Below are 14951 nucleotides of genomic sequence, written 5' to 3'. Positions count from 1 at the left end.
TTGGAAAAGACTTGTGACATACAACTCTTCATATTTCTTCTGCACCTATTTAATGCCAATCCTTGCTTTGAACTGGGTTGAACGAACCATGAATAGCAACTTCTCTTAAAAATAGCAATTGTAAGTAATTCAGAGGCTGATTTTCTTTGTATATGAGATTAATAAGCCTGCATAAGGACACTGCAAAACTGTTTACGGGCAGCTGGCATACAAAAAAAAAAGGGGTTGTACTCATTTACCTTTGTCTTCAGAACATTGGTGGTCTCCTAAATATTAATTATCCATAATATTCACTACATATTTACTCTCAGATTCTTGCACCCAGAGTTCTGATTTGAAATAGGTTTTTCAAAATCTTCAAAGATAGCAGGTGAAACAAAGACTGAATTAACTTCCACTGCCGAGTAAAGTTGGAAGCATTAAGATTAAAGGGTTTGTAAGAGGCATAGTATCATGGAAACTCTTCAGCAGTTATGATGCATATATTCTTAAAAGTCAAACAGGTTAGTTTAATATTAACTCTATTTGGAACAGAAGCATAGCAGTGGGCTAAAAGCAAGATCCCAAGCAGTTTTTGCAGATTACCATGTGTTCCTGAAATAAAGTATGGCTGGTAAACTTCAAACTTAAAATTAATCAGGTAGAGATGCTGTTTTTTCTTGTGTTTCTGCTCTTAATATCCAATGAGTTTTCTGGCATATCAATAACTTAATTCATAGATAACATGAGTACAGTAATATGTTTCTCATATCTAATCAGAATATTGATATATTTAGAAACCTCGGGGGAAAAAAAAAAAAAGAAACACAAAACAAAACACAAAAAAACCAACCACCACCAAACAGCTGAACTGCCTGTCTCTTAACAAACACAAACAGATTATTTTGAAAGCTGTAAAGAAATCACACTGACATAAAAGTAATTGAGAATAGTAAAATTTCAAGGTAAGAAAATATGGAACATGATACATTTAGTTTCACATCTTTATGGTCTTTCTACTGACTCTCTTTTTAAAATTACACAAATGCTGCATGATTTTGCGGTCTCTCCTAGTCCTATATTCCTTTCAGCACCACTGAGGAATTTAATCTAAGAACTGTAGAGCAGGAGTAGGAAAAGCATTCCAATGCTATGAACATTTCTATTAGATGGCAGTGGAAAGCTTCAGGGAATGCTCTTAAAAAAAAAAAAAAATAAAAAAATAATCGCAGCAAATGAAATCAAAATCGCATAGTTCACATACTGAAGAATAGTTTTCACACATGAATGCAAATGCATTTTGTGCATACTTAGGGATCTGCAAAAGACTTGAGATCATTCTCACAAAAAATCAGGCACTTACTTTTTCTGAAGTGCTTTGAGATTATTTGATATAAACTTATAAGAAATAGAAATAACTCACTTCTTCAGTTTGTATTGAGCGCAGGGTCACTTCTAGAAGCTTTATGAATTTAAAAAGGAATATCAGACCATAGTGACACTGCATTGTAAACTGTGAGCAAAAAAATACAAGAGATTCTCTTACCATCTCCAAATTACAAAAGTTAATTGGTACGTTTTTCTTCTTCGTAGAAAAAGAACCAGTTTTAAGGAGGGATGCATATGCTAATTAAGAGAACTGAATTGCCTCTTTTCCTAGTAGCCTGAAGGACAGGTAATTTTCAGTCAGAATTTTTTTTTGCAGGGCACCAAAGAACAGATTAAAATACCATCTTCAGTCTTGGGCAATGTTGTCCTACTTCATGCAGGCAAGAAACAGAATAAAATTTACTCTCTTTTGGCATGATATCAGCTGTCAAGAGAACAGAGCAAGTAGTGGAGGCAGACTGTGCGGGAATTCTGTTTTCTTGATCAATAGTGACCCTACAAAGGCAGAAATATGATACTTTTATAGCGGTTCGATACTTTGCACCCCGTGTTAAACATTTCAGTGAATAATGTAAAACCTACCCAATAAGTAACACTGCAGGTTAGTGTTAACCAGATGTGAGGATACTGAGGTGGAAGATTGACAGTGTTTGTAACCAGGGAATGAAGTAAAATCTGTTTGTTCTCCTCCAAGTTTGGACCCTGTTGTGGTTTTGGGTTCCGGTGTGGAAATAGATCTTTACTGTATTTACATTAAAGCCCTAAAAGCAAAGACAGGGACTGTCTGGGAGACTCAAACAAGGACAGATAAGTCTTGTAGTTTCAGTACAGGCAATGCTTTCTTTTAAATTCAGGCGATACTTTTCTTTCTGATTCACTTCACAAATTCAGAGGCTGTTCAGATTTTAAGGAGGTAAAGAATCTTTAATGCTCACAGACATCAGTCTGCCTGCAGACACTATCAAGTCCTGGGATATATAATAGGAAAATTGCCTTAGACAGCAACAATGCCAAAAGGATCTATGGCTTTGTATGCACCGTATCAGGAAAAAATGGCTATGCACAGCAGGGTTCATCTCCCTACCTTCTTCTGCCTACATGGTCTCAAATGCAGCTGACTTTGCTTGCTTCCATACTAGCCCAACTGGCATACTCAAGCGTATGACATCCCATGAGATCTGAAAGGCAGAGTCCTGCATATGCATTGACATCTGAAATGAGAGCCAAAGACAAGTCAAGTCTTAAGGGTGACTTCAGTATATATGTTTAATACCAAATTCTTACAAGCTGCATTCAAATACATTCCTACTGCTGTGCAAGCAAGTGCAAACACAAAATTGGAGAGACAAAGTGTCTCAGAACATGTGTTGAATAAATTTCAAGTCCACACTTCCATAATTATCTTCATATCTTTAGCACCTAGGTCTGATAACCCAATTTTGGACACTGAGCCTACTTTCTAGAGCAGTGATGAGCTATTGCTCCCTCTGACGCAGATAGTTCCATGGGAACAGCAGGTCTCCATCACCTCTGGACATCAAGTTGTGATTAAATTTTGATAGCTTGCCTTCTGGTGGACTCCAGAAGTCTACAAAATTAGATCTAGCTTCTTCAACGGCAGCTGTTGAAACTTCCGCTGGAGCAATATCATTGAGGAGGAGGATTTTCTTTGTGTCATTGCAGCAGCCACCTTCTACCCCTTAGTGCAGGCTGAGATAACTTCAGAATACCACCCAGATTTTCTCCAGAGTCTTGAAACTGTAATGAGCTTCAGAAACTTTCTTCAGAGTCAAACTTACCTTTTTAGAAAGCATTCAGCTATAAGCCAACACTCAAGACCAGAGAAAAATACTAAGGTAAAACTGCAGAATTTGAGCCACTTAAAGTAATTATTCTCAGGGAATTTCAGAGTCAATAAAATGCAAGAACATGACAATGCTGGTTCTTATTTGATATGCCTAAAATACAACACATGGACAAAAGTGCCTTTTCAAACACTTCCAGCCCTCGCTCTTTCAGATAATACCATTTGCATTTGACCTTTTCCTGCATTATGAAAATACACAAAATATGAGTACTTACAAAGGTGATAATTGACAAACTTCTCTGATATGTAATATCCAGTGACTTGCATAAGTACACGACACAAGCAGAAATTGCCCCACCATTAACTAGTAATGCTAAACGTGAGCATTGAGAAGCTAAATATTTGCAACACATGGAGCTCAAGTGGATCATGGATAAATTAGTAGGAACTAACAGAAGGATAGGCCTTCCTCTCAGAAGGGATTGTGAAAGTCAGGCATTGTCCCAATTTGCCTTTCTGCCAGTGTCCTCCCATGGAGTCACACATTTCTGATGCAACCCTTAATCTCCTGCTTGCTGATTCTCTTCCACTCACTTCACCCAACTTGCGAAAGTACGACATGTTATGATATGAATACTTGTCACGGCTTCCCAGAGATTATCTCATCTCCATGTTGCAAGATACCGTTTATATTGCCTTTTGACCCATCCAGGTTTCAGCAGGGAACAGAAAACATGGCATGTCCAACCTTTTCGCCAGGACTATTTTCAAAGACTGACACTGAGAATAAAGTGCTCCTCAGTGAGGGTGCAGAGTCAAGAATGTTCAGAATAGCCATCACACTTTTCCAAAGATAGCTTACCAATGAGACAAACACTAATAAACCTCAACAACCAGTGTCTCTGAGAATAAAAGCCTACAAAATAGGCATTTAGGCCCAAATGTGACTCTCTGTTTTAGCAAAGTAGAGCCTGACCAACTCTCAAAGGTCAGGCGGAACTAACTATTATAGTTTGGTCTGGGTTACAATGTCTATGTACAAACATACAGCTATAAAGGCAGAAAGGTGCAAGTCCCCTAGGAGATTCATTATACAGAGTGAGATATGGAAAATACAGTCTGCAAGACAGCAGGAGTGAGAGAAAGCACATTTGGAGAAGATTTAAGGAACCCGTGAGATAACTAAAAGGGTAGCACTGTGAACAGACTCAAGCTCACAGGTACAGATTGTGATTCTGGCAGTTGTGCTCATGATTAATGAGTGAAAAGTGATCTCGTTCCCATAGCAACCTAAGAAACACAAAGGAAAACTTCGATTCTTCAAACCTTCCCTAATGATGAACAGACCTTGGCTTTCAAAATACCAGAGAAAATTATGATAAGAATCCTTTTTTATCTCAGAGTAAATCTTCTTCAAGAGGTTAATCCTGCAGAATGCGGTTTAGATTTGCAGATAATGGGACTCGTTTCCACAGACTTCTGGAGTGAGAATATGCAATCTGTGTGAAAAGGAATGCCCATCTAGACTCAGAACTGTTCTCTGATTTTCAGTACTGACATTTCAGTGTAGGTAGAACATTACATTAGAGGATGTTGTCTTTCCTACAGTATAGGTAAAAGAGAATTTCCTTCACACTGATGATACAAGTATGTACTAAAGAAAACATTCTGTCCTTGTTTTATTTTTTTCCTGAGAAAGAAAATTACTTCCTGGGTAAAATCCAGGCTTGGGGCAAATCATTGGAAAAAACTTAAGATAGGAGATTGAACCATGAATTCTGTAAACACAGAATGCTGCAGATTTTAGAGGTCTCAACAGAAATAAGAGCACAGACAAAAAATACTGGATCAGGCCAAAAGTACATCTAGCTCAGTAGTCACTGACTAAGCAATAAATATACTTCTAAAGTTACAAAGAAAAACAAAGCATTTATTGCTACTTCTTTATCAATTTGAAATTCAGCAGCTTCATGAATCATAATAGTAAAGAAATGTTAGCTACTGAATCATTCTGCTGGAATTACTGGAGAAAAAAAGATATTAAAACAAATATGACCTAAACCGTCTGCAGACTGGACCCTCTTTTCAGGGAAGCTTGCTGCCTCCCTGGGGCCCAGACCAGCAATGCCATGAGAAAAATGGCCTTCAAATTATTACCTACTCCTGCTCTTTCACATGGATACCAGTGGTGTTTCAAGAAGACGACCAAGGTCAGTCAAAAGAGGTTTCAGGACCCTGGGAAGAATGCCAAAGGACTCAGGAGCACAGGTAGTGCTTTCTTCAATCCTCCCAGTAATAGGGAGAGATATACTGAAAGAAACATGTGAGCCCAGGACATCAACACTTGGCTCCAAGACTGGTGCCTCCATCAGAACTTTATTTTTCATAATCACCAACAAATGTTGGATTCTGCACCTGGGACAGAGTAACACTGGGCACAAGTATAAATGGGATCAGAGTGTCTGGAGCAGCCCTGCAGAAAGGGACCTGGGGGCACTGGGTGACATTAAGCTCAGTGTGAGCCAGCAGTGTGTGCCTGGGCAGCCAGGATGGCAAATCCCATCCTGGGCTGCATCAAACACAGCACAACCAGTGGTCAAAACAGGGGCTCCTCCTGCTGTGTTTGGTGTTGGTGCAGCCACAGCTTGAGTACTGTGTGCAGTTCTGGGCCCCACAATTAAGAAAGATTTGAAGGTTCTTGAATGCATCCACAAGAGGGTAACAAAGCTGGTGAAAGGGATGGAGAGCGTGTCCTCTGAGGAGTCGCTTATGACGTTGGGTTTGTCTGGTTTGAGAAAAGGAGGATGAGGGGCCACCTCATAGATCTCTACAGCTTCCTGATGGGGGAAAGTGGAGAGGGAGGTGCTGAACTCTTCTCCCTGGGATCCAGTGACAGGCCAATGTGGGAATGGCTCAAAGCTGTGTCAGGGTATGTTCAGACTGGACATTAGGAAGCATTTATTTACTGAAAGGATGATCAAATACTGGAACAAGCTTCCTAAAGAGATGGCCAATGCCCCATGGCTGTTAGTGTTTAGGAGGCATTTGAACAATACCCTTAATAATATGCTTTAACTTTTGGTCAGCGCTGAAGTGGTAAGGTGTTTGGAATAGATGCTCACTGTAGGTCCCTTCTAACTGAAATATTCTATTCTATTCTATTCTATTCTATTCTATTCTATTCTATTCTATTCTATTCTATTCTATTCTCTATTCTATTCTATTCTATTCTAATTCTATTATCATCTCTACCTCAATATGTACTTGTTTCAATTCTTAGGGTTTATACCAGCCTAAAGATCAGAGTCTTGATCCTTCAAATAAGGAATTTCATTACAGGACCACTTAATTGGCTGTAGCAGTGCAAATCTTGGATTCTCCCCACATAGAGATGTTTCTCATGAGTTCTACGCGCATAATTATGTTTTGTTAATAGAGGATCACTGTACAGATTAGTGTTAAAACCTGCATTGATGGCTGTGGTAGAAACTTAGGACTTATGGCCTGCAGTCAGTGTTCTTTCTTGTAGGAAGGCAATCTTTGGGTAATGCTATTCACTCAGAGGAGCTACCTGTGTAGTAAGACACTATTCAAACATAAGGGACCATTTCAGCATAATAAGTGTGTTCAGAAAATGCACTTCAACACAGAGGAAGTTTGGATTTAGTAATATGTAGCTTTCATGCTTCTTGAAATCATCACATTGAGATTCTGGACATAAGAATACAGTAAGAACAAAAGATAACATCTGAGTGATAGAATAAAATACAAGACAAACTCAATGTCCTTTCTTAAGTGTTAGTACTGCTGATGTCCTTATTTCATTTCTGTTGTAGTAGTCTTATATTTTATTTTACTAGGACTAAAAATGAACCACTGTTTCTTCTGTGTAGCCTTGTAAGCAATGACTTCTCTGGTTGATATCACATCTTGGAGCTTCATGTCTTGTGTATATCTCACTACAGCACTAGTCAACTATGTTTTGTGAGCGTCTGGAGTGTTCTGACATAAAATTTCTTTTTTAAGCCAGTTTTTAAAATGTTGTATTTCTTAAAGTTTCCTAATCAACATACGTGCAAGTATTCATGTATTATGAACATTTTACCTCAGTCATACAAACCATGGAACTACTTTTGGGTAGTGTTTCTCTCAATATTAATCTTAGATTTCATTTCATCTTATCTGCATTTCATTTCTATTTCACACTATAGCATATTAAAACCCTTATTTGAACAGGTAAATACTCCTGGTTTCCTTGATTTTATCAATGAAATACAATAACAGCAAGTGTTATGGCACTCTTTCAGACTAGGTAGGTTTTTTTTCAGGTAATCAGCTTTACAGCAAGACCCAGAACATTTTTTTGTTTGTCTTTTTTTTTTTTTTCCCAATTTTCATCTTAAAGGTGGCTTTAACTTAAAACAAATTTTAAAAATTAAAAAAAATAAAGGCAATTTTAGTCAAAGTGTAAGATATTTTTGCAATATATTAAGTCTACTCGAAGGCTTATTTTCTTTTTTGCCTTACAAATAAGTATACTTTTAATTCATGAAATCTCTTGGCTGAACCAAAGTTGTGGGGTTTGATCAAAGAAAATACTGATGCCATTTTTTCCTCACATAAAATTAATTGATCCAGCTTTTTCCTTAGTTAAAATTGACAATCTCTTCATTCTGCCTCCTGGAAATAAATTATAATGTCAGAAACAAGAAGGAAGAAGAAAAAGATGATTCACCAACAAAACAAACACAAACAGAAAGTGGAAAACCCAACAAAAAAGGCACAGACAAACAAATACCTTCTTACAGAAAATGGAAGGTACAAACCAGAGTCCTTGGTTCCACAACAGAAATCTTCATTTTTAAGGCCCCACTGAAAGCAGAGTTTCTAGTCAGACCCATGTCTAGCCAAAAGTTCTGTTATGTTTGAACTGTACATTTCAGTTATTTTAACTGAGATGCCATAAAAACTAAAGAAAAAATGGTCTAAGGTAGTTAAAATATATAATTACACTTGTTGGTGATACATTACAATTTATAGTACTTTTTTTTCAGATTATTGTAAATTATTGTTCAGGGGAACATATAAGGCAAATAAAATCTAGCAGTAACTGTTGAAATTAAACAGTTACTGCAGGCTGGCCCTTAAAGGAAAACTGAAATCTAATATAAAATAATTTTCAGTCATTACATTTAATTAAAATTGAAAACAAAAATAAACCAGACTTTAAGACCCATGCAGTGAATATCCTGAACTTTTCCTGCATGCAAAAAAATTGAGTGTATTCAGCACATTCTACACTCATGGCTGAGCCAGTAAATAGTTCAAGAAATTTAATTTTAAAAGAAATTCATAAACAAAACAGGAAACTAAAATAAAAGTTACAGTCTAAATACAGATCCTGCAAAATGTATCCTTGCACTTAACTTCAACTTCCAGCTTTATTGTATACAGTAGATAAAGTTAAGCATGCATCCAAGTCATTGCAAGATCTGGGTCTAATTAGATGAGATACTTTGAGTAAGTGTTACTCAAAAGTCCAGTGGGCTAGGCATGCAAAGTTTCCAGAATTAGCATCTGTCTAAACACCATGAATACTCAAACACACTGAAACAGTGACAAGGATTTCCAAAATGCTTTGAAGCTCAATTTTAATGTGGATGCACTTACCTACTAAATATTTCATTAAGCCTCTGCAGTAACACTACAAAAAAATCACGTACAGTGTTCCGCTACGTATTTTAACAAATACATCCTTCCAGCATAACAAAGCTATGTTTGTAAATGCTAATGCCCGTACCTCCCTCCTGCAGTAAAAGAAAACACTAATTCATTTCAAATCAGAGAGTTCCAACAGAATGAATGAATGTTTGGCTTTTCACCAATATTTAATCCTTGCACGTACCTTTCCTATATTATAACATAGTTGCACTCCAAATGTATTTTATTTGAGAAGAGTGGAGGGTAGAGAAGGGAACAGGAGTATCAATGTACTACAGACAAGGAAAGAAAAAAAAAAAAGTTACTTTTTCTATGAACTCCAGACAATTTTTGCTTACCTAAGAAAACTGCAGTCAAACCAGAAAGTCACTGAGGACTGGTTTGTGTCTAAAGCCTTATTTTTTTTAATTGTTTGAATCCAGTTTCCAATGCTTCCAAGATCACTTTTGTTCCCATCTTCAAAAGAGTGGCATAGGCACAGCATAGTGGAAATCAATGCAAATGGATACTGTAAAATATAGATTAAATGTTAGCAGTTCTTATAACAAGAAGAATTTCAGAGCATGACATACCAACAAACCCACTTTGCAATCACAGAGGTCTCATTATGTTATGGGCAAGTGAAGTTCTCATTGAGTGTAGGACATTTGTTATTGCTAGTCCAAGAACTGACTGTGGCAGATATTAAAGGAGCCACTGTTGAAGAACTGCACATATATTATCCATAAAATTCCCTAGACTTAGTTCATTCTTAAAATTAATTTCCGAGATTTTGGAAACATAGAATGTGTTCAATATCAAATTTGCTATTGTAGGCATAGTTGCATGTTTAACTTTCTCTCTGCCTGTTATCGAACTGCGGCCCTCTTTGCATTCCTTTTTAAACTATGTTAATTATTCCTCTACAGTTTAAATTCATAAACTATCACTAAGAATAGAAGGTGGTAGAACTTCTGTTTAGTGGGTATGTCTTTAAGAGAATGAATAATGGCTCAGTAAGTGTTCATAAATAATAAAGTAGACAAATTGGAAATGAACATAGGCCAATTATTCTGCATTTTCGTTCTGCAAAATTGTCGAGAAATTATCTCCCCACCTCCAAAGTTTAAGGTTCGAAGAAAGACTCAGTGCATTCCCAAGTGAAATACAGCAAATCAACTGTTCCTATAAAATCTGTGGTCTTCTAAAAAAGTATTTACTATTATCGCTCCTGTCTAAACTTCATGTAAGCAGCAGGATGCAAGTGCTGTTTGTGATACTTTTCTTTCCCTCTCCACGATATGTATCCCAGTCCTCAACCTAAACAAATTATTTTTACCCATTCATTCTTACATACATCCTCTTAGAACCTAAACCAACTCAAAATACATGGTCTTTATTTAATGGCCGCTTACTCAGTACTTCACTTTTCTAATCTCTTTCCAGAGGACAACCAGACATTGTGACTTTGTTTGCAATTACTGCTGAGATCTGTCTCAAACTGAGCTACATAAATAGTCATCTATACAGGCAAAACTGAGAGGGCTGTTAGGAAAGAAAAATGTCATCAGAACCTTATACAGGCAAGAGAGGACAGAGTCCTTTCTTCAGAAAAGCCAGAAAGTACATGGAGATTTAGTTACTAAACCTGCAAGCAACCCCAGCAATTTTAACAGTGTCTCTTTGATGCGTACTTGATTTTTTCCACAAACAAAACATAAGGACTACATGTGCCAATACCGGAAATTTTTTTAAAATGTATAAATACAATTATTCATCATCATATCAACCTGGCTCGTAACAACATTTTAAAAATACTTTAAGGAAAAACCCAAACAAATTAATTTGGGAAAAAAATAACTCAGGAAGTGTCCTTATTCAGAAACAAAATCAGTGTTTCAGAAACAATTCAAAAAGAAGCCATCAACAATATTTTTACAGATCTGCAAAATTTCTGGGTGAAACTTTACACCTCATAAATAAGTTGCTAGAACTACTTGCAAAATCAAGTGCATGTTGCCTAATAAGTTTGTATGTGTAAAGTGTGATTTATTGTAGATACAGTTCAAACAGACTCAGTGAAAATTTTGCCTTATGAGTACTATTAATATCAAAATAATTTATAGGCGTTTCACAGTAGAACAGCTTATAAATACATTTGCCCAGGTTGTTCTGTTTCCTTCCATTCTGCTCCCTTTGGGATATTTGAGTAAAGTAAAAGAAATGGAAAGCTAATAGAAGATAACGGAAGGTTATAGAAAATGTAATTCAGTTTGTGTGAGCATAAAATCATATTCATCATTTTAACAGTTTTAAGAAGTCGTATAGCACTTTTTCTGTTCATTCAACAAGAATTTTGAATGCTGAAATGAAGTTTCTAATGAGAAATTTTACCCAAAATCTGCACCATTTCCTTCCTCACCCCAAATATAGAAAGTTGTTTGTCTAGCTCAGTATTTTTAAGATTAAACTGATAACTAACACGTTTTTGAAAACTTTACTTTTATAGGTGCCAAACGCTTTTAACTTCTCTCTGCAACAAAGAAGGAAATAGTATGAAACTAGAGCTTTGGATAGCTTAGACTCTCCTTTAAGAGTTCCTTTCTCCCCAGCTTGAGCTCATGGGAAGGTTCTGCTTTTCAGAACAGCACTTTCTAAGCATGCAGGACCTTCTAGGTACCTTACACTGGGGACAGACAAATCACAAATCATTGCAAAAATACAGGCCAAGACCTGACCATGGAAGATGTTATCTCCAAAAAATGTAAACAGAGATTCAAAGATAATTATGTTCTGATTATGGCTGTAGTGATCTTAATGTAAGAATGGTGTAGCAACAATTATTTTTAGGATTATGGTTTTAACTCTGAATTTATTTACATAATTCCACATTTTTCATTTCAGATGACCCAAGAATCTGTATAACATGCATTCAGAACTACTATATGTAAGTATAGCTATATAGCTTTTCATGCAAACACATTTTTCTCAAGCAAAAATGTGTGCTTGACTACATAGGTCTGTGCTGTGTGTGTTATCACACTCCTTTCAAGTATTGCCTATCTGAGAAAAATTACTTTGGAAAAAGGCATGGTAAATGTTGAAAAAACTAGCCAATCACTCTCTACCAATACCTTCTGAACCTTATGGACTGATGTGAACTTCATATATATGAAGAGAAGAATATGGAACAGAAAGGGCCTAGAAGTTAAACAGCGCCTCTGGGTTTGGCAGTAGTATGCTCTTGTGTCCAGTTCTGGTCTTTGCAGTCCAGCAGGCACACTTAAAAATGTAAGGAGGTTAAACAAAGGAAAAAAATACATAGAATAATTGAAAGTTTGACTTAAGCAGAGGGAAAAGAAGAACTCCACTGCTTTTCAAAGAGACAGTTAAGAGATCTCTGTAAAAATTATCATGACAAAAGGAAAAGTTGATTCAAAGGCTATTCAGTCTAGCTATAAACAATGGCACGGGATTATGTATTTTTACAAGTGATCAGCTCTTTACAACCAAAGTATAGTAATTTCTAATTAAGCATCCATTTGTTTTTATGCCTACATTTAAGTAGGAAAATCAAATTAGTTATACTTAAGAACTCTGAGATCAGAAAACGCACCAGTTGAATAAGTAACATAACCACAAGCATACTTTGAATCCTTCATTAGGGGAATGATTTCTGTTCATTAGGATGAGAATAGAGCTTTACCATTACCGAACCTAGAAACATACAGAAAATGAGCTCAGTGACCTCAAAATAATTTTACTAATGATGTTCTACTTTATATTACAGGTATAAGCAGCATTGCTATAAATACTGCCCAGAAAATACCTACAGAGATGAAAGTTCTCTGCAGTGTAGGGAGTGTCCTGACAACTGTGAAAGCTGTGACAAGGACAAGTGTCACTCGTGTAAGGAAGGCTCTTATCTCTCAGGTAAGCAAAGACCAAACATGGCATATATACAAAAGTATTTTAGACTTTTATTTTTTTTAGAGAAAGAGTCTGTGCCTAATTTTTCAAATTCATCAATCTCTTCTATGGCAGACAGTGGAGGCTGAAGGCGTTGACACTTCACAAAACTCGGTCCTTTGCATTATCATAAGGTGGTTGTGCTAGCCAATGGTGCCATTTGGTTCAAAGACTTCATATATTTGAATACAGATTCCCTTTTTTCCCCTAGTTTTGTTTTTAATGCATTTCTGCTCTTTTGGGCAATTACAAAAAATATTGTATTTGACTCAGACTTTGTGAAAGGAAAGGCTTTTAATTCACAGAAAGGTATGAAATGGTTTCCTAACTTTTTGCAAGTACGTTTGACTTTCAGGTCCGCATAAAGTAATGAGCTTTAAAAACTCTGAATCTAGCTCAGTTAGAACCACCAAATTCTACATCAGATTCACACAAGACCAGAAATCTCTTAGGTTTAGTATGAGGCCATAAGTCAGACAGATCCTGTTCAGACATGGTACAAAATATGAATCACAGGAAATCCTGAGGTTATGGTATTCTTGTACATTGTCTGCTGAATTCAAGAGAAGCTATGGCCACAACCTGAGATGATCTGATGGTCTACATTTTTTTTAAATTGAAACTTGAGGGAGTTCAAAAAGCTATCAGTGTAACAACTTCTATGGTCTTTGCTACAGCATGGCAGCCCTTAAACTGAATCAGATTTATCTGAGTTTTGCTTTATAGAAACTAGAGATCCATCTACTTCTCAAAATTTGTATGTATCTAACAATCATGGAGAATTCTGGACTTAGATTTAATATTGGGCCAGTATATCAGCTGTGACTCAACCATAGATGTTTTATCCAGATTTAGACTTTCATAAGATTTGTATGTGCCAGTATTTAAGATATGGATGAAAACCCACCCAGATATAAATTTAAGTGTGGGTAAGTTCTAAGACTGTGAAGTTTGGAAAGTTTGCGTAAGCAACTGAGCTGAATTTAGGTTCCACACTAAAATATTAGAGTTTATATAGCTACAAAAAGTTACATGGGTACTTACATACTGCTTTTATCTTAAGCTGTTTCTTGCTGGAGACAGAGAGATGCTATGGGTGAGGTACCTCCTTGTCAGGATTGACAGGGGTCAGTACACACCACAATGCAAGGCTCTGTTTCTGTTGCAGGTGGCACATGTGTGAGTGAGTGTGGGGATGGCTTCTTCACTGATGACATCTCTAGAGAATGCGAACCTTGCCACAGGAGCTGTGCAACGTGTGTTGGGTACAGCTACGAGAACTGTACTAGGTGCAAAAACAGTTTCCAGCTCTCCCACGGGCAGTGCCTCAATCCAAGAAATTCTCCTCCTGATGGGAAGTTCTGGAGTGGTAAGTTGCAACATATCCTGTAATATTTTCTGTTTCTCTGAAGACTACTAAAAGCTTTAAGATGAGGATATCAAGACCTTGCAGCTTGAGTGAAACTGTACTTTTGTCGAACACCTTGTCAGTTTAAAAATATACTGACCAAAACCATTGGTTTCACAAAATGAAATTGATCTTCCTGCAAATAGCTTAGCTTTTTTAATATAATGTAGGTGTTCCTTACCTGGGAGTTATCTTACCTGGATAGACAAAGGATTAAAAAATAAAGGATTTTTTTTTTTTTTAATATGAAAAGATATAAGGTAGATAATAGATTAATGTACTGGGAGTATCTAAAGTCCCGGGAGTCTTATATGCTGTTTTAGACCAGCTTTTTGGCTATTGATTCTCTACGCAGAACTGAATGTAAGTTGGGGGAAACAGAAAAGAATCAAACATGTGGCAGGGGGTCTGTGTGTGTGCATAGTGTGTGTTTAAAAGCAAGCCCCCCGTGTAGGCATGCACCACTCTCTAAGGGCCCTAACAGAGGATGTAGATCTGCATTCTGGAGTTCTTGTCCTACCTTGGCTGTTTCCACAACCTTCACAAACTAATCAGTTCTGTCTTGGCTCTCTCATCTACAGCATGAGAAAAACAATTCTCCATTTCAGGAAAGAAAAGTTTTGGAAGGAAAATACTTTTAAAATTTAAAGCTGTTTAAGTGAATTTTTTTTTAAATTATTTTCTTTCATAAGCATTTTC

General features: G+C 36.6%; 1 protein-coding gene across 1 annotated transcript in view; it reads left to right on the top strand.

Moving 5' to 3' along the window:
- PCSK5 (proprotein convertase subtilisin/kexin type 5) overlaps positions 1-14951 on the top strand; it is a 254770-nt gene that overhangs the window by 214650 nt on the left and 25169 nt on the right. The window contains exons 25-27 of the mRNA XM_065861037.2: positions 11780-11822; positions 12666-12808; positions 14013-14213. Of these exons, the coding sequence (XP_065717109.1) occupies positions 11780-11822; positions 12666-12808; positions 14013-14213 (387 nt within the window). The remainder of the gene's footprint in view (positions 1-11779; positions 11823-12665; positions 12809-14012; positions 14214-14951) is intronic.

This window comes from Patagioenas fasciata, chromosome Z (assembly GCF_037038585.1).
Source record: "Patagioenas fasciata isolate bPatFas1 chromosome Z, bPatFas1.hap1, whole genome shotgun sequence".
NCBI lineage: Eukaryota > Metazoa > Chordata > Aves > Columbiformes > Columbidae > Patagioenas > Patagioenas fasciata.
Note: the sequence above shows the minus strand (reverse complement) of the source record. Positions and strands in the feature narration are given on the sequence as shown.